The sequence below is a fragment of the Sceloporus occidentalis genome, unplaced genomic scaffold, assembly GCF_023333645.1.
Source record: "Sceloporus occidentalis isolate IW3139 unplaced genomic scaffold, rSceOcc1.0.p SCAF_347, whole genome shotgun sequence".
NCBI classification, from domain to species: Eukaryota; Metazoa; Chordata; class Lepidosauria; order Squamata; family Phrynosomatidae; genus Sceloporus; species Sceloporus occidentalis.
In genome coordinates this window covers 305,001-330,225 of record NW_028317327.1, presented here as the reverse complement: position 1 = coordinate 330,225, position 25,225 = coordinate 305,001, and the positions used below count along the sequence as shown (strand labels likewise).

The 25,225-nt window shown below is 50.3% G+C and overlaps 3 protein-coding genes across 3 annotated transcripts; all 3 read right to left on the bottom strand.

Annotated features, from left to right (window-relative positions):
* Positions 1-378: 378 nt before the first annotated feature.
* Positions 379-4,296, bottom strand: LOC149274104 (coiled-coil domain-containing protein 97-like). The gene is made up of 6 exons (XM_089505836.1): positions 3,873-4,296; positions 3,123-3,371; positions 2,488-2,611; positions 2,218-2,360; positions 1,388-1,488; positions 379-453 (listed from the first exon to the last, which is right to left on the bottom strand). The coding sequence occupies exons 1-6, from the start codon at positions 4,171-4,173 to the stop codon at positions 379-381; spliced, it is 993 nt and encodes a 330-aa protein (XP_089361962.1). The 5' UTR covers positions 4,174-4,296.
* Positions 4,297-7,618: 3,322 nt separating this feature from the next.
* LOC149274103 (heterogeneous nuclear ribonucleoprotein U-like protein 1) lies at positions 7,619-13,839 on the bottom strand. Its single transcript, XM_089505835.1, has 14 exons — positions 13,755-13,839; positions 12,398-12,535; positions 11,949-12,093; positions 11,614-11,690; positions 11,092-11,231; positions 10,774-10,873; positions 10,411-10,523; positions 10,052-10,318; positions 9,773-9,895; positions 9,295-9,423; positions 9,046-9,214; positions 8,642-8,944; positions 7,852-8,297; positions 7,619-7,765 (listed from the first exon to the last, which is right to left on the bottom strand). Exons 1-14 carry the CDS (start codon positions 13,837-13,839, stop codon positions 7,619-7,621), a joined length of 2,382 nt encoding a protein of 793 aa, XP_089361961.1.
* A 2,275-nt stretch (positions 13,840-16,114) lies between these two features.
* LOC149274102 (olfactomedin-like) lies at positions 16,115-25,070 on the bottom strand. Its single transcript, XM_089505822.1, has 5 exons — positions 25,020-25,070; positions 17,949-18,101; positions 17,465-17,680; positions 17,142-17,295; positions 16,115-16,938 (listed from the first exon to the last, which is right to left on the bottom strand). Exons 1-5 carry the CDS (start codon positions 25,068-25,070, stop codon positions 16,115-16,117), a joined length of 1,398 nt encoding a protein of 465 aa, XP_089361948.1.
* Positions 25,071-25,225: the final 155 nt, after the last annotated feature.

The following is a 25,225-nucleotide window of genomic DNA, read 5'->3' as shown; positions in this document are numbered from 1 at the left end:
TTAATCGCCCCCACGCGGGTTCATTGAGTGCCGGGAGTGGGACGCGGAGGGTTTGGGGAAAGTGACAGAGCCGCTCGAAGCTTTGCGGTGGAAGAAAGGAGACAGTAAGCATCCGAATGGAAAAAGCTTATTCCTCCCCGTCTGGCGCACGGGTAGGGGGAGGGCACCGGCCCACTCTGAGCTATAATTATTGCCCTCAAACTATTCGTAAAGCTCCTATAACAAAACAATGACTACCGTCTCTCCCCCTCCGCGGAAAAAGAGCGACAGCGGACCCCCGATGTGTCACCAGCCCCCCCCCCTCCGGTGGGTCACCGAGCTGCATTTCATTTACTGTCCTGAGACGGAGCCTGAATGCCGATCCCTATAACAACTACTTCAAGGATCCACAGCGGCTGATCGACCCCCAAAACGCACGCTGCCCCCGCCGGGTCGTTGATTCGTCCGCACCGTCTGGGGCAAAAATAGAGGAAAAGAATGAAAATTTATTACCAAATATTTTCACTTCTAGCCCAAAAACTCCGGTCTGAATTTACGAGCAAAACTCGACTCGCATTCATAGAAGGGGCGGGGGGGTCCCTCATTACTTTTTGTGAGTCACTGCGATTTCGGAGCCTTTGATTCAGGACTCTGCTGGGGGGGGGGGCAGCAGGGGGTCTCCTTGTTAATCAGCGTTACCAGAAACCACATGAGTCTCCTGCCTGCGCGGCATCTGCTCGTAAATATTCTGGCACTCTGAGCTTCCCAGCCCCCCCAGTAAACATTATACGGGGTCCTGACTGTACAGCAAACCCGGAGCAGATACGGGCAAGCAGCAGATCCCTGCCCCGAAGAGCTTGCAATCGAGTGATGAGTCATGCCCCAGGAGTCTGCCCTTTAAACCCCCCATGAGAGGGTATCAGCAGCTGCTCCCACCCGCTCCTGAACCCTGCAGCCTGATACCGGACTCCTGGGGGCCACGGGGGCCGACCCAACCTGACCCACTTACACAAAACATTAACTGCGCTGTCGTTTTAGTCCTTCCTCTAAAGGGTTACCTCTGCAGTTTCTATGGCAACAGCGTATCAGAGCCTGCTTTTGCAGCAGTTTTTCTCTCTGAGGGGGGTTTGGGAATTATTAAAGTGTGATATTCAGGAAGCCCGCTGTTCGGGGGGCACTGGCTGTGCGTAATGGGAGTCGTAGTCACAGCAGTCTCTCTCTCTCGCCTTTCAAGGTAAATTTTGCTTAAATACAAAAGCGATCATTTCTAGCGGGTGGCAGCACACAGAGGGTTAATCGTGACGGATCCCTTCCCCGGAACATCGTGCGGGACGGGCAGAAGCCGCGCAGGAATCACGGACGGCTCATGCAAACAGGTCTGCGCTTGCCGAGGCTGACTCGTACGTACTGGAGACCGCCGTGACGTGGGGGGTTTGCCCAGAGCTGTCACGGAGCCAATCTGACTCAGCAGGTGGCCGGCCCTGGCGCTCTGCCCCGCCGGGTAACAATCTAGGGGTTAGGAAGGAGCGGGGGCCGGAGATGTATCAGGAATTATATTATCTATAAAGCGGGGGCAGAGGGAGCGGCGGGGCATTTCTGTATAAACTGGGAGGTTGATAATTTAAACTGGGATTTCTTCGGGGGTCTCTTTAATCCTGGCCGGTGTTGAGAACACTCAGAACCCGACGCTTATCGCCATGGTTACTCCGGCTGGAATTCTTCTGAAAAGCCGGTGGAAGGAGGGACAGAAACGTCGCGTAAAAAGCGAAGACGACATGAATTAAAAAAACACGGCTTTAAGAAACGATAAACTTCAGCGTATTCCGACGCGATATAGAAACGATCACAATCACTCTCATGACCCTCAGCCAGCCAGCACAGGAGTCAGAGAACCTGCAGCAATTCACTGGCAGTGAGGACGATGCTCTAGAACCAGCTCTAGAACTCCAGGGCGCAAGAGCCTAAAACCCAGAAGAGTTTCCAGGGCGCCGGGTTTCATGAGTACATATAACGAGCGACCAATGGGGACGGAGCCTCACACTCGCTGACCTCCCATTGGCCACGCAGAGTTCTGTACTCCGAGGCCTCTCTCGCGGGAAGAACGGTGAGAGCCACAGGCAGGAGCCCGGCGGGCAAAGCTACAAACAAACCCTGCAAGCCTGCTGCCACCTGCTGGGCATTTTGTGTAACAGTCAGAACACAATAATAATTCTGGGGATACTCGGAGAGCTCACTCACTTATGCCCTTTAATGTTTCATTCTCTAACATGTCAGAGACTCCTCCCATCTCCTCTGTGTCATCATCATCATCGAAGTAACGCTCCTCTTCATCATGAGTAACAATATCCAAATTATCAAAATCCGGGTTATCATCGATTTCACTGCAAAGAGAGAAAGTCAAAACGGAGCAATGAGAGACGCGACGAGCCCCTCCGAGGGCGACAGACAGAGGGGGGCTTTGGGGGCACGGAGTCTGCCCCCCGCTACAGCGAGCCGCGTTCCTCTCACCTGTAATCAAAGTCTCGCTCCTCCCCGTCCAGGAATCTCTGGTGCATGCGGCTGACGAATTCCTCCCGCATCAAGGCTCGCTCCTCACCGTCCACCGTCCTCTCCTCCTCAGACAGTTCGGACTCTTCGCAAGAGAACAAAAAGTGCGAATGAAGTGCGGATGTCCAGTGTGGGGGCCGGGGGCCGCAGTATGGCCCTCAGGAGTTTCATCTCTGACCCCATGTTTAGGCTTTTATTCGTTGCGCAAACTATTATACGGCCCCCTGTATAATGTATAGATAAATCAGTGAGCCGGCCCCTGTATAATGTATAGATAAATCAGTGACCGGCCCCCTGTATAATGTATAGATAAATCAGTGACCGGCCCCTGTATAATGTATAGATAAATCAGTGACCGGCCCCCTGTATAATGTATAGATAAATCAGTGATGGGCCCCTGTATAATGTATAGATAAATCAGTGAGCCGGCCCCTGTATAATGTATAGATAAATCAGTGAGCCGGCCCCTGTATAATGTATAGATAAATCAGTGAGCCGGCCCCTGTATAATGTATAGATAAATCAGTGAGCCGGCCCCTGTATAATGTATAGATAAATCAGCAGACTTTGGGTAAGACCCCCTGTGATAACGTTACCTTCCTCTTCGCCGTCCTCTTCCTCCTCCTCCATGCAGCTGTCCTCCGTCTCCCGCTGGGCCCGCAGCCTCCTCTGTAAGGTCTGTTCCTGGCAGGAGTTGAGGAGAACGTCGGAGAGGCTGCTGGCCTGGGCCAAGTCCTTGCTGTTCTGGGCCATGATCTCCTCCTCGCTCTGGTACTGCCCCACGTAATGCTCATACATGAGGGGGTCGCGGGCGCGCATCTGCTCGTCACTGAAATACTCCCCCGCTGCCGGAACAACACACCGAGCGCTTATCCACTAAACAGCACGCTACATGACAACACAACACACACCGAACACGCAGGGCCGTATAACCACGCAGAGTATCCACACACCGAACACGCGGGGCCGTATAACCACGCAGAGTATCCACACACACACCGAACACGCGGGGCCGTATAACCACGCAGAGTATCCACACACACACCGAACACGCGGGGCCGTATAACCACGCAGAGTATCCACACACACACCGAACACGCGGGGCCGTATAACCACGCAGAGTATCCACACACACACCGAACACGCGGGGCCGTATAACCACGCAGAGTATCCACACACACACCGAACACGCGGGGCCGTATAACCACGCAGAGTATCCACACACACACCGAACACGCGGGGCCGTATAACCACGCAGAGTATCCACACACACACCGAACACGCGGGGCCGTATAACCACGCAGAGTATCTCGATAACGCTATGAATGGAGAGAGGGACTGCCTACCCGCGATAAGCTGCTGGAGAGCCGCGTACCTCTTGTTCCGGATTCGGGTGCGATTAACCTTGTTGAGCGACGCCTTGCGGATCTCCTTAAAGTAGTAGTCGGCAGCGTAGTCTCCGCCGAGGTGGCTGAAACACTCTAAATGCTCCTCTCTCAGCACCTTGCGGAATCGCTCCAGGAAGACGAGGGGCTTGGAGTCGTAGAGCTCGAGCAGCATGGCCGTCTTCTGCTCGCGGCTAAACTCCGGCTCGCCCACCTGCTGGCTGCGGATGGCCACGTGGCTGCCGCTGATGGCCGTGAACATCTCCAGGAGGGGGCCGCTGACATCTGACGGGGTCCGGTTTCCCGAACCCCCCCGGCTCCCCAGGCGCTCGGCCTCCTTCAAAGCTCTTTCAAGGACCTCGCTGTCCTCTCCCTTCCTCTCCTCCGTGACAGCCCCCCGGCCGGGATCTCTTCCCCCGTCCACACGTTCCATCTCAACGTCTTCACCGGGAACTCCTGAGAAAAGTCCGGAAGAAATCAATACGCGGGGTTACCGGGAGCAACGGCCACCCGAGTCCCATACCACCACAAAGCATCGACACGGGCAGCCAGGGGGCGGCATGTATGACCATACGATACATATACCCGACACGATACATATACCCGACACGATACATATACACACACGATACATATACACACACGATACATATACACACACGATACATCCAACATATGATACATATACCCGACATACACACACACACACGATATATATACACACACACGATACATACATACAATACATATATCCGGCACACAATACATACATACGATACATATACCCGACATACACACACAATACATATACACACACGATATATATACACACACGATACATATACCCGACATACACACACGATATATATACACACACACGATACGATACATACATACGATACATATACCCGACATACACACACGATATATATACACACACGATACATATACCCGACATACACACACGATATATATACACACACGATACATATACCCGACATACACACACGATATATATACACACACGATACATATACCCGACATACACACACGATATATATACACACACACGATACGATACATACATACGATACATATACCCGACATACACACACGATATATATACACACACGATACATATACCCGACATACACACACGATATATATACACACACGATACATATACCCGACATACACACACGATATATATACACACACACGATACGATACATACATACATACGATACATATATCCGACACACGATACATACACACGATACATATATCCGACATACACACACGATACATATACACGATATATATATACATATAGACACACGATACATCCGATATGATACATACATACGATACATATACCCGACATAAACACACGATATATACATACATACGATACATATATGCGACACGATACATCCAACATATGATACATACATACGATACATATACCCGACATACACACACGATATATACATACATACGATACATATATCCGACACACGATACATCCAACATATGATACATACATACGATACATATACCCGACATACACACACGATACATAACCACAATGTACCATTCCTTTCCAAAGTTTATTCGCAGCGGAGCGAGCCCCCGTCTGACATTTAGGAGAATGGAACCTGCCGGCAGGTCGGCCCCATTCGGCCCCCGTCTAATCACCCGTTTCTCCAGCCTTTTACATAAAGAATAACTCTGCTGCCAAGCGAGAATCTGGCGCTATCGCCATAGCAACCATGGAGCGTCGCTGCCAATCTCTCCCCTTTTATCACCTTGCTCCAGAACGCTCTATGTATAACCCGCGTTATTTATGTAATGAACGGGGGAAGCCGGCAATAAAGGCGATGCGTTTGCTTATCATGTAGCCCTCAGGCGCTGAATGAGTTAATGCAGCATCGCAGGGCCCCTTCCGTAAGGAAAGCACCGGGCCGCGGGGTACAAACAGCACGGCCGAGGACCTCGCAGAAACCGCGAGAACCATGAAGCTTTTCTCACCCTTTTCCCGCATCCCCTCCGCATTTCCCGGCTCTACTCCTTGGTTAAAAGTGGAATCTCGCGAATCGGTCCTGGGGGACGCCATCTTGCTCCTCCCGCAGCGCCTTCACAAGAACTTCCGGAAGCTGCCGGAAATCTAATATTGTATTTACATACCGGAAGCGTTCCGGTCGCCATCTTGCTGCACCCGCCCCTCTACATCTGCTACGCCTATACCCTTTGCTCTGTCGCCATCTTACTACACCCGCCCCTCAACATGTACTGCGCATCTACCCTTTGCTCTTCCGCCATCTTGCTACACCCTCCCCTCTGCATGTACGGTTTGCTCTGCCGCCATCTTGCTACTCACATAGGGAGTTTGATTTGGCTCTTCTGCTCTAAAGGTTCTTTCTCATAATTATCCTCTGGTATTCATTGCTCTGTTGTAGAGGTCAGCGCCGTAGCCGGCTCCTTTTGCACCCGAGGCAAGAATGGAAAACCTACCCCCAAACACACATACACACATACACTGCCCTGACATAGGACTGCCCATAAACACATACATGCTGCCTTTACACACACCTGCCCATAAACACACATATACACATACACTGCCCATAAACACATTCATGCTGCCTTTACACACACCTGCCCATATACTGCCTTTACACGCATACACCCACACCAGCTTACAAACATATAGATCCCTACACTGCCCCCACACACACCCCTTACTCATCTTCCATCCTCTATCCTTTCGTGGCAGCGCGAGGTCTGTCATTTCTGCCTTCTCCCTCATCACTACGCGCCGGCTATCGATGCAGAGCGCGGAGGGTAACGTCAGATGCCGCCACTCGGCATCATTCGCCGGCGGGTAGTGATTAGGGAGCTGGGAAGCCGAGGTCTGAAGCGACAGATCCCGCGCTCCCTAACGTTGGGCCGGTTAGAGGGGGGATTGTGATCTCCCCCAGCAGCCCTGCTCATCGGACGCCCTCGCCCCAGGCCAGCGCTGATGGTGGCTGGGTGCGCTCTGCCCCGGGAGGCCTGAGGTTTCAATGGTTCTGCTTTTTAAAACATTTAGGGGGTCTTTAAAAATATAAAATGCCCCTAAAACCTCCTCCTGCAATCGATCTGATTCATATTGAACTAAAACACAAATAATGACAAGCAAACGTTTCAAAAACGCAATATTACATTTTACAATAAAAAAAATACAGATGCCTAGACGGAACATCAATGGGGGGAAGAAAATAAAAAGATGCCCAGGGGGGAAGTAGCAGGTGTTACCGGGTCGCATCGTTGCGGACCACCAACTGCATGTTAAAACAATGGATTTACAATAAAATAAGGAATTTTCCCTTTTTGTTAAATACCAGGGACAATAAACACTGATATTGGGTCAGAAAGGGTCAAAATAGGGTAAAACGCGGCCACCAGTTTAGTGGGGAAACGCTCCGCTGCTGCCGATGGGAGAAGCCGGTCGAAGTCAGGGAGTTATCTCTCAGGAGGACACGGAGTTAATCGGATTTAAAAATTCAAATAGCGGTAAACGGGAATCTTTGATTCTTTCTATCGGATTCCGCAGCCGATCCGTCCGCCTCGCGGCCGCAACACATTCCCGGGGAAATCGACCAAAACCGGGGAAATTAAACGCAGTGTCGCGGACGCCGGTATCGGGGCCGCTTCCCCAGCAGGATTTAACGGCCGCCTCGGTACGATCCGTATCGGTCGGGCTGGTCGTAGCCGCCTCCGTAATTCCACTGGCCGTGTCCCTGCGGGTGACCCGGACCGGGATTCGGCGGGGGGCCTTGGCTCTGATACTGACTCCATTGCTGGCCTCCGTACTGCGAAACAGGAAAGGAAGAAAGCTCAGAAACCCAGAAATCATTCCGTGAACAAAAGCTAAGGCGGCTTCACCGGCCGCACTTACCGGCTGCTCGTACGGCGGGTGGTAGCTGCTCTGGTTGTATGATGCGGGGCCGGACGAGGCGCTGGGCGGTTGGTGGTAGTTCTGGCCGCCATAACTCTGATTGTTATAGTTCTGACTGTAGCCTTCGCCGCTGTTCTGGCTGAACCCACCTTGGCCGTAACTCTGCTGCAAACCAAAAGAACCGTCAAGACGGAGACTCACGCGCGGGCCGGGCAGGTGATACAAATAGTCGCCTACCTGTCCGTGGCTGAAGCCGCCGGGGGCACCGCGACTCTGGGAGGACTGGGGTATTGGACCGCTGCCGCCATATCCACCTCCCGGGTGGCTCGCTGGATTATAACTTTGGGGCTGGCTACTATTACCATAACCGCCCCGGCTTTCAGAGCCGTTATCCTGTGGGCTGCCAGGCCAGCGGGTTTGGGGTGCTTGGCCTCCATGATTGAAGCCTGGAGATGCAGAAGGACAGTAATATAAGTAAGAATACCCCCGGCCCCAAAGTGTCCCCCACCAATAAAAATACATAAAGTAAAAGGGTTTCAGCGCCACGTCCCTGTCCTCCGCCTCTCCTCACTGGCATAGGAAGCTTTATACTTCATTTATTTACTTTTTCGTTTATATCATCTTTATATTTATGCCAGCGGTGGATAATTTGTATACCTCTGAAACTGAATGGTTTTGTTTTTTGAAGAAGAAAAACACAACATTTTACTCATAAAAAAGGAATGGAAGTTCTATGAATGGACAGACAAATAACTGCACGAGAATCCCCTCCAACGGACGCCGCACTCACCGCCTCCTCTATAGCCGCCTCCTGGGCTTCCTCCTCTGCCCGGAAATCCTCCTCCTCCTCGACCCACCGGAGGGCCATGGCTTTCAAATCTCGGATAGCCTTTTCCTCCATCTCCTCTTCCCATATCAACCCCTCCACCAGGAGGGCCCCCTCCTCGGCCCCGGAACCTCTTCTCCGGGGGTGGCCCGGCTTTCTTGCCCTCCTCGTTGTACTGGCGAACGAGCCGCTGGGCGTCCTCCTTCTGCAGCTCGACGTAGATCACCTCGTCAAGGAAGTCTCCAGGCTCCGGGAGCGTAAAATTGGCTGCGGCGAGAAACCAAAAGACCCTCGGAATGAGTTAACAGACTGATGGGGGGCAATCAGAGCCGGAAACGCCCCCCGATCCATCAGCCATCTCCCGGTACCTTTCATCTCCAGCACGGCCGAGTCGGGGACATCCTTTCCCTCTTCGTCCGTCCGTTTAACGATACGATCCTGCAGATCCGCATCCGTAGGGCAGATCACCACGGCCCTGCGCTGGAAGCCTTCAAACGGTCGCATTTTTCTCCGTTGGGCCGTGCCGTAAACGTTGGTCTGCAGAGGAGAGATGGATCACTGGCACCCTTAACGCTGAACCGAAGCTGGGACGGTGCGGCCCCCCGGAACCCCCATACCTGATCCAAAATGTAGTTGCGTTTCCTGTGAGAAGCGATTTGGATCAGGCGGTTCAGACACTCGGTCGCTTGCTGAATGAGGACATCCCAGCGGCCGGCGTAATTACGCTGTCTCCTGAGACCCATTACCTGCGAGAGAACAAAAGAACACGTAAGAACAACATTAATAAAAAATATACGACATAAATAACAAAGAAATAAACCCAAAGATAATTCTTAGCACCGTCTCCAGCAAACTTACGTATTATACCATTTTATTTTGGATTTGGGTAAAAACACCATAGATATTTGGTAAGAGAAATCCGCAATAAATGACACAAATCCAAATGTATTTGAACTGTTTTTTGCCCCGTTGGGGAAATACCCCGAAACACATAAGCGGCCGTCTCAGGAAAATGCCCGGTAAGATTGCTGCTAAAATCAGAGAGAGGTTTTACAGACCCAGGGAACCAAGAAACCTCGAGCTCCTGCTTCTTACCCTCATTTTCTCCATAATGGCGTTGGTACCCAGAATGTTGTATTTCTTGGCAGGACTGGCTGCCGCGTGCTTCGCAGCCCAAGTTGTTTTGCCGGCTCCCGGTAGTCCTACCATCATGAGAATCTGGAGAAGGTAAATCAGGCGTAGGGATAGATGTGGGGAAATAATAAAATGGTATGGCCCAACATGTCCACATATACAAGCAAGATCAGGCCTTCAGATGGAGAAGACTTGGCATGTGGCATCATCCAAGAGCCCCTTTTCTCTGGGGCCACTTACCTCACACTCTCCTTTGTTCTTGGGGGGCAAAGAGCCCCGAATCCTCTCGAAGGGAGGGAGGTGCTGTATGAATGTGAATCCGGGAAGGATGCTGCAGAACGGCTCAGGTCTCTGTCCAAAATTGAACTCCGTGGCACAGTTCTTGACGAGGATGTGAGGGAAGAGGGCATGGCCACCGACGGTCTCCCGGCGCACTCTGAAAGCGACACCCAGCGGCCGCCCGTTCTTTGTGAAAGACATCTCTATCTCCCCCCGGGCTTCAAAATCCTAGCGTGCAAAAGGGATGGAAATAAAAAGTAAAGAACCAGCAACCCCAGAACACAAACACAGACCCCGCCATCTTCCATGAGCTCACGTACAATATAACAGCCAATCACATCGTGTTCCCTAAAAGTATCGCCGTAATTCTCAAACTTGCTGTTAGTGGATTTCTTCCCGGTTCCTCCGTATCCATAAGAAAACGGTTCCTCTCCTGCCAAATGAACGTAAGGAGAGACCAGAGGTCAGGACCGTTCATTTACTATCCCAGGAAAACGGGGGGAATCCTCCAAATAAAAATTCAGAGACACACATATATATATATCCATATATATATATATATATATACATATATATATATATATATATATATATATATATATATATATATATATATATATATCTCTGCGAGGTATAAGAGATAAACAGCCAAATCTCCAGAGAGAACATCAAACCCCTCTCACCTAACTGGGTGCTGCAGGAATCCAAGGACCAGCCGATACGAACCACATGAGGGTCCGGCTCCGTGGACGGCAGGTGGCCAACGGCAATCTCTTCCATAACCTGCAAACAGAGCGACACGAAAATGAAATCCTCGACACAGATTTAGTTTTTTGCCGTTATGATCAGATCGGTTATTTCCTGACAGTTCCTTCCTATGAATCGTAATCAATGTAGGGGGGGGGGGATAAAATATCACTGAGAGTAACATAAAGAGAAGCCGACTGACAGCGACGCTAAACACACGGAGATCACTCTGCAAGGCCGGAGAAGCGTCTCACCTTCATCTCAAAGCACACCCGGCCTCTGCACACTCCGTGAGTAGCTCTCGCCCCGGACCACAGGTAAGCAAAGCCCTTCATGGTCAGCGGGAAGCCCATGGTGCGATCTTTGTCCAGCTTGAAGTGCAGATCGCTGTTATCTGGATGGAAGCAGATGCGAGGAGTGAGATTTACCAATCCGTAGCGTCCCCCGATGGCGGCGGGCACACAATACCCCAGCAGGACGGTTTGGGGAAGTTTTAACGCGGATGCAGGAATATTAATTATGAATAATTTGATATAAACGCAGCTAGTCAGTGAAGCCAGGCGTGCCCCGCTATCTATTATAGGTGTTAATGTCCTGGTACAGATGACGTCATACAGAGTCCCGCATCACACCTATGTTTTAATCAGCCCATTCGGGTCTCGTTGCTGGGATTCATCTGCTATTAAGTAATTTGGCCCTAAGGAGCAAAGAAACCTGCCACACGCAATCATGGGCACTGAGCGCATGTTCATGTCAAGCAGGAGGTTGGCACTCACAATTATCAAGAACAACAAAGTTGTCATCAAAGACGTCGTCCTCATCGTCACCCCCAAGCACGCCGGGGGACTGGGCTCTGCAAGAGAAAATAAAGTCATAAGACACGCGTGCAGTCCCGTGACAGCCCCGGCTACGCTCTGATAAGGCTGGTGCACTTAAATGAAGAAACGCAGTGCGTTGGTTTCATCCGCAGGACTTTATATAGATAGACGCGTTTAGTTAACATGTTTCTCCGGGGGGGGGGGCAGTATTATACTATACTGCACAGCGCACAGAGCCATTGTACGGTGCCACGGAATAGGACGGCGCTTTATAAAACAATAATAACAGGCACCTCCTGTCATCTCGGTGATCGTAGAATCCTCGTCCCCGGTCTTCAAAGCCTCTCTTGCGGTTCTGCAGGGGTTGCGGGGGTCCTGCTGCAGGGTGGGCTCTGTATCCAGGATCAGGCTCTTCCTGTTTAAACTCTGTTTTTAGACCTTTTTGAGCAGAGACACAAAAGACCGATTCACACCCAGGATAAAAAAGCATCACGTAACGGCGGCAGAAAACACGTCAACGAAATACAACGGGGGCTTAACGCGCAGCAAGTCATATAAACGGGAGAGATCTGCGGACCCGGGAGACCCGGACTCACACATTAAACAAGACTAAGCCCGAGGAGATCACACAAGGAGATCACACAAGGAGATCACACCTAGATCCTTTGAGGGGAAATAAAGAACATTTTAATGTTCACAGCCCGAGGCCAGGTCTCGCGGATATTAGTCATGAAATCATTACCGGTGCTTGGGATGTGGGGTCCCGGATCTAAGGGTCTCCAGTCGCAGCCCAGATCCCGCTCCTGCTTGATTGGCTCTTGATGGTAGGGTCGATATCCACCCGGAGGACCGTAATGCTCTGGGGGGTTGTGTCCGTAATCTGAATTAAAAGCAAACATGTCGTCGATTATAACCAGCCTTGCGCAGGTTAACGAAGTCTGAACGTCATCAACGCGACAAAGGAAGAAAATGCGGCCTTAACCCCAGATAGAACATGCGTGGCTTTCACCCCCAAAAATACCTTTAACAAACCGCAGCACTCACTACAGACCCTGACCTGTAACTACCCCTGCCTGTGCCTACTGCCCCTCGCGCTGCTGCCCCCAGTATCCACAGACATCTCAATTACTCCACAACATGTCCCCCTGTATCCTTCCTCCTCCATGCCCCTAGTGCCCACTGCCCCTGTATCCTTCCTCCTCCATGCCCCTAGTGCCCACTGCCCCTGTATCCTTCCTCCTCCATGCCCCTAGTGCCCACTGCCCCTGTATCCTTCCTCCTCCATGCCCCTAGTGCCCACTGCCCCTGTATCCTTCCTCCTCCATGCCCCTAGTGCCCACTGCCCCTGTATCCTTCCTCCTCCATGCCCCTAGTGCCCACTGCCCCTGTATCCTTCCTCCTCCATGCCCCTAGTGCCCTTTACCCCTGTATCCTTCCTCCTCCATGCCCCTAGTGCCCACTGCCCCTGTATCCTTCCTCCTCCATGCCCCTAGTGCCCACTGCCCCTGTATCCTTCCTTCTCCATGCCCCTAGTGCCCACTGCCCCTGTATTCTTCCTCCTCCATGCCCCTAGTGCCCACTGCCCCTGTATCCTTCCTCCTCCATGCCCCTAGTGCCCACTGCCCCTGTATCCTTCCTTCTCCATGCCCCTAGTGCCCACTGCCCCTGTATCCTTCCTCCTCCATGCCCCTAGTGCCCACTGCCCCTGTATCCTTCCTCCTCCATGCCCCTAGTGCCCACTGCCCCTGTATCCTTCCTCCTCCATGCCCCTAGTGCCCACTGCCCCTGTATCCTTCCTCCTCCATGCCCCTAGTGCCCACTGCCCCTGTATCCTTCCTCCTCCATGCCCCTAGTGCCCACTGCCCCTGTATCCTTCCTCCTCCATGCCCCTAGTGCCCACTGCCCCTGTATCCTTCCTCCTCCATGCCCCTAGTGCCCACTGCCCCTGTATCCTTCCTCCTCCATGCCCCTAGCGCCCACTGCCCCTGTATCCTCCATGCCCCTCAGTGCAGAATACCCCTATACCCATCTCCTCTGCCCTCATCATCTCCTCCACACAATGCCTTTTATTATCCCTGCCCGATGCCCCCTATGCTCACAGCGAGTGTCCCCGTCCCTCCGGTAGTCTCTGGGTGGCCCGGGCAGGTAGCCTCTGCGGTAGTGCTGCGCCTGGTGATCCCCCATGCTCTTGGGTAGCTCGGTCTCCTGACGGTATCAGGAGCCGCCGGACAAAATGGCGACACCGGCCTCCTGACTCCGACCTGCGCAACCAGACCCCGCGCTGATTGGTTAAAACGCCGCCTGGGGAACTGACCAATGCCGAGCTCCTCTGACTGTCTACAATGAACGCGATTGGCGGCCATCGAAAGGGAAGTGAGGTAAACCAACCAATAAAATGCACGGACAGCCGTCTCCCGTGACAACAGCAGCAGGTGCCGGCGCCATGTTGGTACACCCAGCATCTGGCGGCTCACTGGTCCAGGCTGAGCGCCGTGTGCCAGGGGATGCTGTTACTGTGGCAACAGCTGCAAAAACCCAACACACCTGATAAGATCCCTAATACCCTGCGGAGTACCGCTCTGCGGGGCAACAACCCGTACATGGTATTCTGTTCATTGTAGATACCAAAGATTTTTCTTCTAAATGCATTATTTTAGCAAATATTCCATTTCCTGGAAGAAATCCTAAGCCTTTGGGGTCCGCACTGCTCTAAGGAGCCTCTTTAATCAGCGGTGTGATAAATGCAGGAAGTAATGCTTTTAATGCAATGGCCCTGCGGACGGCGGCTACCAGAGATCAGTCAGCCATTTCATTTTGGTTTTAAATTGGTTTTAAGCCTCCGTGCCATGGGCTCCTGGAGGGGACTGAGTGCCAGCCTCCTCCCTACAGACTGTGGGCCCTGGTAAGGAGGGCCACGTTATCCAAATCATAAGAGATTCCAAAGACTGTGGAGCTCAGATTCGGGGTTCCTGCATTTTGGGACCGTGACGGTTCCTCGAGTCCCCCTACCCCTCAGCCGTCTGTGTGTAAAATAAAGCAGTCCTCTTGTACCTAAAGATTCGTCTCGCCCGGTTATTTGCGTACCGGATAGCGATGTCCCGTTACTTTGCTTGGGGATATCGCCGACGGATTGCGGGGAATTACTGTCCTGAAGGGAGAAGTCGCTCTTGGCGGAGAGGGAAAACCTGAGGTCCCTGGTCGGTCCGTCACAGGGGCGCTGATATTATGCCCCCTCCCCACGCTATGGAGCTGAATGGCTGGGCATGTGACCGCGCATGGATGGAGTTATATTGTGGAGAAAATAAAAAAACATTTAGCCAACGGTTACAGAGGGCATTAGTGTCAGTTTGTGGGCCCAGAGGCTTTAGGGCCCCGGGAGCCGCTGGAGCTGTGGCGGAGTTACATGTATTTTGAATTTATAGGAAGTCGAATCGGAGCTCTTTCTGCGCATGAGGGGGTCTCACCAGACCCCAGGAACTCTGGAGCTGGCTGCTTGGAGTACAGTCCGCGCATGTACACAAGCCTAGGAGCTGGGGGTCTCATTGGGGAACTTAAATATCTGTGAAGCTGGTGGGTCCGTTTTTTATACGGTTACGTGTTTTGGTGGGAGAGACGGGGAGCCGGATGGCTGCTGTTTCTCCTTGAAGACATCAGTGGTCCTCCTCAAACCGTTCCCCTTAAATTGTCATTTTTTTGCAGTCAGGATCATCCGAAAATAAAGCAGGTTAAGAGACGCACTTATACTTTCAGATAATGACTTTATTATTATATTACGATCATTAGTAAATATGCGTTAAGGTGATTCTGTGAGTACCTGTTCAATCATTTTCATTAACCACAGGTACCTTTTAATATCGAACAAGAGATTATATGGCAGGACTTTGCCCTCCCGACCCCTGAGGGTCTGCACATTAGATTATGTGGTTGCTACACTAGGGGTAAAAAGCTGGTCAGGGTCATGCGCGGTGCATGAAGGGCTTTTTAGCTCCATGATTGTAATAATTAAGGTAGAAGACATAGAGATGAATGGATCCTATGGTCACAACGGGAGCTGACAATGAAAGTCAAATTGGCTTCATGGGTTTCAAAACAGTGCCACGTGAGGCGACGGCTGCCGTCATCACATCGGGTTATCGTCATCACATCGGGTTATCGTCATCACATCGGGTTATCGTCATCACATCGGGTTATCGTCATCGCATCGGGTTATCGTCATCACATCGGGTTATCGTCATCACATCGGGTTATCGTCATCGCATCGGGTTATCGTCTTGGAACAGACTGTATTTCTGTAATAAGGTTTGCTGTTTTGTTTAAGGGTAAAATATTTTGGGATCAGGAAGCGAGTGTCGGTTCTCCTTTGGGTGGCGCATGTTGGGGTGGCTGATGGTTATGGCTCAGCACAGGGCAAGGGGGTGGAAGTGACCATTCTCGAGGAACCACAAACAGAGAAGAGATCTCAAGGTTTCATGGCAACATCATAAGAAACCTGATAGGCGTCGTTATACATGTAAAGCTTGCGGTCATTAGGATTATAATTGAGACTTTGGACCTTCTCTGCCATCTTCTCGAACATGATGCTGATCCGACCATCTTTTCCTGTTTTGGTGTCAAACATGTAGAAGACCTCCTCTTGCTTTGGGTTCACAGAGCGGGTGATGTAGAGGACCCCACAAATCATGAAGGCGTTGGTTACTCCTGGTTTGTATTGGGTAGTGGCCCAGCTGTTTTCGACCGTCAGCGTGGCCACGTTGACCTTACCCACCACTATGTTGCCGGCATTCTCCTCGGTGGAATAGACAACCCACAGACCCTTCTCGTCAGAGGCGTAGTCGATATCTTGGTAGCTGGCTCCAGAATAGGAGTAACGGTTATTGTACACGGCTTTTGGAAGGGACTTACGCTGGTGGAAACCACTGGTTAGGCTGATTCTGCACAAATCCCGACTGTTGTAGCAGTTGTAGTACAAATTGTTGTTGTAGACGACCATTCCAGAGCCTTGACCAGCGATGGTGTAATTCCACTTGTTCTTATTAAGTGTTGAAAGAGGCAGGTCAGTTGGGTTCCTGTACATCTGTAAATCAGAAAGAGTTGGGTAGATTCTCACTGACTCCAGTAGTCGACCATCAGCGCTTAGTGGGGCAACCCAATACATCATCTTCTTGGTGGTGTTCCAAGCCGCGTCTTTGCCCCACGCTCCCGATTTGTATGTGGCTCCCTTCCAGTTGAGCTGCACAAGGTTTGGTTTGCCAATGTTAGCTAACCCGTGGTGCTGACAGGATCCTGGGCGAGAGGGAGGAATACGAATCTACGTTAGAAGATAAGATTTGGTGGACAAACAGCAATACTCAGGATTGATGCTCACAGAAATTCATAATTCTGTTATACAAAAAGGTTTCGATGGGGCACCAGATAAGGTATGAAATCTCTAACACCCCCATCCATTACCTCCATAACGAGTCCATTTTAAATGGGTTTCCACTCACCAAGAGGTATGGTGACCGAAGGCTTCATGTTCTTGAGGTTCTTTTCGCAATCCAGGATCCGTTTCTTCAGATTCTCCATGTCCCTCTGTGTTTTCAGAACGTTGTTCTTGTCCAGGTTTTCTAACTCGGCCACGATCTTGGAGATATTCTTGACCTGCAGAGAAAAGAGCCAAAGACTCACCGAGTGACTTGCTATCCTGCCACGTGGCATATTGTGGCCAAGTGACCCAATTAAAACCTCGCCTGTGTTTTCTTCTGTCTACACCCCTCAGAAATCCCTTTCTTCTTTCTCTGCCCTTAAATCTCTTTTCGCCTGCACATACCTCGGTGTAGAGAGACTCCACGTTTGAATTGCTCCCGTTCTGCTGGTGTCTCAGCTCCATCACAAGTATCTCCATTTCCTGCATTTCCTTGTTGAGCAACTCAAAGTTAAACTCAATGAGATCCTCTGGGCGCATCTTCTCCAAATGATCCACCCTCTTGGTCAGGTTGAGAAGTCTTTCCAAATACATGTCCAGCCTCACGTCCTGTTCCTCGATCTGCAGAGAAAACAACGTTAGCGAAAAGCCGGTACCCACTGAAGAATGGAGTAGCAGGACCTTGAGTTACGGACTCGTGGTGGGACATCTCCAGTCCCGTCCTTACTCTGTAAAGGCTTTAGTCCAGTCTGGGTACCAGAGAGGGTTGTGTTGTCATTGGGAATTGGGTAAAATGTCACCAGTGTGCCGTCCACCCCACTAGTGGGTGCAAATAAGTGGTGTATTCCCATCCTGCAAGGAAAACTTGCAGACGTGCATCACATCTCACCCTGTGCATCCCATCCTCCACCCGGTTATTCAGAAGGACAGTCTCGTGCTCCAGTATTCCAACTCTCTTGGCCGGGAAGGAGCTGTCGGGTAGAAGGATTTCGCAGACACACCGATCTTTTCCGTTTAAAGTACCCGTAGCATTTTGGGCAATCTGTAAAGAGAAATGGTGTCAGAAACCTTCAGGGAATCCAATTGTTGGGCAAATCTGTAAAAAAAACCTCACATTTTGCCAAAATTATCATGTCAATAGAACATCACATGAACTTATGGACTTTCACCATAAAACACCTGGCGTGAAAAGTACAGCCCAGATATTGGGCAAAAGTAATGCAAGTGGGGCCGTATTCACAAAGAGCGAGCGAAGAGGAACGCTCCGTGGTCACAGGAGATAGTTCTCGTTTCTCGGTCAATAAGCACACACTCAGACAGAACGCAGTACCAGTTTATTTAAGGTTTTCTTTACACTGGAAACATTTACAATAAATATAGCAGATGATGAAAAGACACCTTAGGAGCTCGGAGTGTATCCCCCAAGACGCGAAGCGCACCTCCAGAGCCATCTAGTAGTATTCTAGACTCCAGAAGGTGAAAGATAAATGTGGCAGCGACCTGATAATCATTTCGAATGATGATAAACCTTCGTCACATCTACTAAACATGATAGCAGCTTCCATGGATAAGGAGGCTCCGAGGGCAGAAAAGCCTCATTATTGCCATCCCTCCTGCCCTGGAGTGGCCTTCTCACCAGCTGTAGACATTCCTCCATGTCTGGATCAACGTCCTCCTCCAACAAGTCATCGTTGGTATCCTCGTAGGATGGCTCTTCGGAGTCCTCCCAGTTACCACTACTGAACCTGTGCATTCGCTTCATTAAAAGGCGTCTGTGGAGAGCAGATATTCGGGGTGGTGAGAGCCTGAAAAAGGGTGAGGAATGAGGAGGACAGAGGAGCGGTCGGGTCCACAAGTGATACGTAGAGAGGAAAAGAACGTTCGAGGCAGAGATAGAGACAGATATGTGTAAAGGGGTATTGGGGGTTAAAAATGTGGGCTTGCGGGTAAATTCACATTAACGCCTTGTGTCTGATTTGCGGTGGCAATTTGTTGTAAGGAATATTCCAGCCAATGGACTGCTGATCATCGAAGGTTTCCTGGTAGCCAATTTTCTGCAAAAAGATAGGAATGTATGATGAGAAAAAAGAAAATCACCAAAAAAAACACAAATACTTAATAACAACGTGTGTCAGGGTCCTACGGCCCCCGGGTGCTAATGATAGCGACATGTTTAAGGGCCGGCCCCTCCTAGAGCCACCGGGTACTAATGACAGGGATATGTTTAAGGGCCGGCCCCTCCAAGGGCCACCGGGTGCTAATGACAGGGATATGTTTAAGGGCCGGCCCCTCCAAGGGCCACCGGGTGCTAATGACAGTGACGTGTTTAAGGGCCGGCCCCTCCAAGGGCCACCGGGTACTAATGACAGGGATATGTTTAAGGGCCGGCCCCTCCTAGGGCCACGGGGTGCTAATGACAGTGACGTGTTTAAGGGCCGGCCCCTCCTAGGGCCACCAGGTGCTAATGACAGGGATATGTTTAAGGGCTGGCCCCTCCAAGGGCCACCGGGTGCTAATGACAGGGATATGTTTAAGGGCCGACCCCTCCTAGGGCCACCGGGTGCTAATGGCAGTGTTGACGTGAGGCGGGTTCAGGTAGGGTATATACTATATACACTGTTCAGCAGTACTGAGGTTTCATTCACACTTCCGAGGTCGCAGACGCCACCAAACTCAATACTTTTTACGACTGACGCCGCAGAATAAATCCCTCTGCCGGGAATCTGCGAAATGTTCGAGGTTCGTTCCAAAAGTTTGGAAGTGTGCGGAAATACTCAGTATAACTATACAGTGCGACACGTTCACAACAGACAAGGCAAACACCTACCACGTGTTCTCCGTGCCTTCCGAGGCTTGCGTTCCGTGGCTTGCGTTCCGAGGCTTGCGTTCCGAGGTTGCGTTCCGGGGCTTGCGTTCCGGGGCTTGCGTTCCGGGGCTTGCGTTCCGAGGCTTGCGTTCCGAGGCTTGCGTTCCGAGGTTGCGTTCCGGGGCTTGCGTTCCGGGGCTTGCGTTCCGAGGCTTGCGTTCCGAGGCTTGCGTTCCGAGGCTTGCGTTCCGAGGTTGCGTTCCGGGGCTTGCGTTCCGAGGCTTGCGTTCCGGGGGTTGCGTTCCGGGGCTTGCGTTCCGAGGCTTGCTTTCCGAGGCTTGCGTTCCGGGGCTTGCGTTCCGGGGCTTGCGTTCCAGGCTTGCGTTCCGGGGGTTGCGTTCCGGGGCTTGCGTTCCGGGGCTTGCGTTCCGAGGCTTTCGTTCCGAGGCTTGCGTTCCGGGGCTTGCGTTCCGGGGCTTGCGTTCCAGGCTTGCGTTCCGGGGCTTGCGTTCCGGGGCTTGCGTTCCGAGGCTTGCGTTCCGAGGCTTGCGTTCCGGGGCTTGCGTTCCGTGGCTTGCGTTCCGGGGCTTGCGTTCCGTGGCTTGCGTTCCGGGGGTTGCGTTCCGGGGCTTGCGTTCCGAGGCTTGCGTTCCGAGGCTTGCGTTCCGGGGCTTGCGTTCCGAGGCTTGCGTTCCGGGGCTTGCGTTCCAGGCTTGCGTTCCGGGGCTTGCGCTGCGCGTTGTGACGGGCTGACCCCGGATAATGCACGGCCCACGGAGAACGTTCATAATGTTCACCAGTAAATTGGTGAAATCCCCCAGTTTTAGTGAGCAGCCCCACAGGTCAGCTGATCGGTTTATTCTCCTGCAAACAGCAACAATGTCTTCCTATTTTACATATAAATAAAGGAAGTTTTACTTTAGTGAGAGGGGGGTGGATAAGTGGAACAGCCTCCCAGCAGAAGTGGTAGAGGGTAATACAGTGAGGGTATTAAACATGTATGGGATAGACATACGGCTCCTGAATCCAAGACGAGACCAACGAGTCTTTACAGAGCAGACGGGTTCGATAAACTTTATGCTGCCAACATATACCGCTGCAGAGAGCGCGTAAACAGCGAGTGATGAAGAGAAGTAGATACAAAGAGCAGCCGCCCTTCCTGTGAGACATATCATTTATATATGACACTTAGTGACCCTCATCTCAGCTTCCAGATGAAAACCTTCCTGTGGCGACCGGTCTGCGATAAACATGCCACGAAATACAGCCGGACTGAGTATGACGGCACACTCCAAACTCCCCGAATACACGGGTGCGCGGCCCCCCGGACCCCGAATATTTCATATAATCGTGTCCCAGGTAATCAGTACCACTATACAGTGCCACAGGTTCAGTAACAGATACTTGTTGTGAACGGACGTGCTCGGTCCGTAGTAGTGGATACCGTGACTGTGTGTGTGCGGAGGCAGGAAGACTTGGGAGCCCGTGGACCTTTCATTAATCCCCCTAAGGAAATTCGCATGCGATGCTTCATATCATTATATACTGACGCATACACCGTGTCCGACTCTTCATACAGCACAATCTGTATAATGTAAGGATAAATCAGTGACCGGCCCCTGTATAATGTATAGATGAATCAGTGACCGGCCCCTGTATAATGTATAGATAAATCAGTGACCCGGCCCCCTGTATAATGTATAGATAAATCAGTGACCGGCCCCCTGTATAATGTATAGATAAATCAGTGACCGGCCCCTGTATAATGTATAGATAAATCAGTGACCCGGCCCCCTGTATAATGTATAGATAAATCAGTGACCGGCCCCCTGTATAATGTATAGATAAATCAGTGACCGGCCCCTGTATAATGTATAGATAAATCAGTGACCGGCCCCCTGTATAATGTATAGATAAATCAGTGACCGGCCCCTGTATAATGTATAGATAAATCAGTGAGCCGGCCCCTGTATAATGTATAGATAAATCAGTGACCGCCCCCCTGTATAATGTATAGATAAATCAGTGAGCCGGCCCCCTGTATAATGTATAGATAAATCAGTGAGCCGGCCCCCTGTATAATGTATAGATAAATCAGTGACCGGCCCCCTGTATAATGTATAGATAAATCAGTGACCGTCCCCCTGTATAATGTATAGATAAATCAGTGACCGGCCCCCTGTATAATGTATAGATAAATCAGTGACCGGCCCCTGTATAATGTATAGATAAATCAGTGACCGGCCCCCTGTATAATGTATAGATAAATCAGTGACGGACCCCTGTATAATGTATAGATAAATCAGTGACCGGCCCCTGTATAATGTATAGATAAATCAGTGAGCCGGCCCCTGTATAATGTATAGATAAATCAGTGACCGCCCCCCTGTATAATGTATAGATAAATCAGTGAGCCGGCCCCCTGTATAATGTATAGATAAATCAGTGAGCCGGCCCCCTGTATAATGTATAGATAAATCAGTGACCGGCCCCCTGTATAATGTATAGATAAATCAGTGACCGGCCCCCTGTATAATGTATAGATAAATCAGTGACCCGGCCCCCTGTATAATGTATAGATAAATCAGTGACCGGCCCCCTGTATAATGTATAGATAAATCAGTGACCGGCCCCTGTATAATGTATAGATAAATCAGTGACCGGCCCCCTGTATAATGTATAGATAAATCAGTGACCGGCCCCTGTATAATGTATAGATAAATCAGTGAGCCGGCCCCTGTATAATGTATAGATAAATCAGTGACCGGCCCCCTGTATAATGTATAGATAAATCAGTGACCGGCCCCTGTATAATGTATAGATAAATCAGTGACCGGCCCCCTGTATAATGTATAGATAAATCAGTGACCGGCCCCTGTATAATGTATAGATAAATCAGTGAGCCGGCCCCTGTATAATGTATAGATAAATCAGTGACCGGCCCCTGTATAATGTATAGATAAATCAGTGAGCCGGCCCCTGTATAATGTATAGATAAATCAGTGACCGCCCCCCTGTATAATGTATAGATAAATCAGTGAGCCGGCCCCCTGTATAATGTATAGATAAATCAGTGAGCCAGCCCCCTGTATAATGTATAGATAAATCAGTGACCGTCCCCCTGTATAATGAATAGATAAATCAGTGACCGTCCCCCTGTATAATGTATAGATAAATCAGTGACCGGCCCCCTGTATAATGTATAGATAAATCAGTGACCGGCCCCTGTATAATGTATAGATAAATCAGTGAGCCGGCCCCTGTATAATGTATAGATAAATCAGTGACCGGCCCCCTGTATAATGTATAGATAAATCAGTGACGGTCCCCTGTATAATGTATAGATAAATCAGTGACCGGCCCCTGTATAATGTATAGATAAATCAGTGAGCCGGCCCCTGTATAATGTATAGATAAATCAGTGACCGCCCCCCTGTATAATGTATAGATAAATCAGTGAGCCGGCCCCCTGTATAATGTATAGATAAATCAGTGAGCCGGCCCCCTGTATAATGTATAGATAAATCAGTGACCGGCCCCCTGTATAATGTATAGATAAATCAGTGACCGTCCCCCTGTATAATGTATAGATAAATCAGTGACCGGCCCCCTGTATAATGTATAGATAAATCAGTGACCGGCCCCCTGTATAATGTATAGATAAATCAGTGAGCCGGCCCCTGTATAATGTATAGATAAATCAGTGACCGGCCCCCTGTATAATGTATAGATAAATCAGTGACGGCCCCCTGTATAATGTATAGATAATTCAGTGACCGGCCCCTGTATAATGTATAGATAAATCAGTGAGCCGGCCCCTGTATAATGTATAGATAAATCAGTGACCGGCCCCCTGTATAATGTATAGATAAATCAGTGACGGCCCCCTGTATAATGTATAGATAATTCAGTGACCGGCCCCTGTATAATGTATAGATAAATCAGTGACCGCCCCCCCTGTATAATGTATAGATAAATCACTGATCGGCCCCCTGTATAATGTATAGATAAATCAGTGACCGGCCCCTGTATAATGTATAGATAAATCAGTGAGCCGGCCCCTGTATAATGTATAGATAAATCAGTGACCGGCCCCCTGTATAATGTATAGATAAATCAGTGAGCCGGCCCCCTGTATAATGTATAGATAAATCAGTGCCCCGGCCCCTGTATAATGTATAGATAAATCAGTGACCGGCCCCCTGTATAATGTATAGATAAATCAGTGACCGGCCCCTGTATAATGTATAGATAAATCAGTGAGCCGGCCCCTGTATAATGTATAGATAAATCAGTGACCGGCCCCCTGTATAATGTATAGATAAATCAGTGACAGCCCCTGTATAATGTATAGATAAATCAGTGACGGCCCCTGTATAATGTATAGATAAATCAGAGACCGGCCCCTGTATAATGTATAGATAAATCAGTGACCGGCCCCCTGTATAATGTATAGATAAATCAGTGACCGCCCCCCCTGTATAATGTATAGATAAATCAGTGACCGGCCCCCTGTATAATGTATCGATAAATCAGTGACCGGCCCCTGTATAATGTATAGACGAATCAGTGACCGGCCCCCTGTATAATGTATAGATAAATCAGTGACCCAGCCCCCTGTATAATGTATAGATAAATCAGTGCCCCGGCCCCTGTATAATGTATAGATAAATCAGTGACCGGCCCCCCTGTATAATGTATAGATAAATCAGTGACCGGCTCCCTGTATAATGTATAGATAAATCAGTGACCGGCCCCCTGTATAATGTATAGATAAATCAGTGACCGGCCCCCTGTATAATGTATAAATAAATCAGTGACCGGCCCCTGTATAATGTATAGATAAATCAGTGACCGGCCCCCTGTATAATGTATAGATAAATCAGTGACCGGCCCCTGTATAATGTATAGATAAATCAGTGACCGGCCCCCTGTATAATGTATAGATAAATCAGTGCCCCGGCCCCTGTATAATGTATAGATAAATCAGTGCCCCGGCCCCTGTATAATGTATAGATAAATCAGTGAGCCTGCCCCCTGTATAATGTATAGATAAATCTGTGACCGGCTCCTGTATAATGTATAGTTCATCATGCGCAGTGCAGGCAGGGATCCAGTCCCTGCGTAGTGGTGATACTCGGCAGTAATACTCACGAAGCCGGCCGCCGTGTGCAGCAGCAGCAGAGTCAGGACGCAGGTATACATGTTCCCGGGGGATGCGCAGCTCGTGTCTGACGGATGCCCCGTGGGGTTTATATGGAGGTTGGAGAGCCCCGTGTGCCCCCCCCCTTCTCATCTTCATCCCAAAATGATGGGTTTGGGGTGATTACCGCCTCGGCACAGGATCGGCTTCTGAGAAC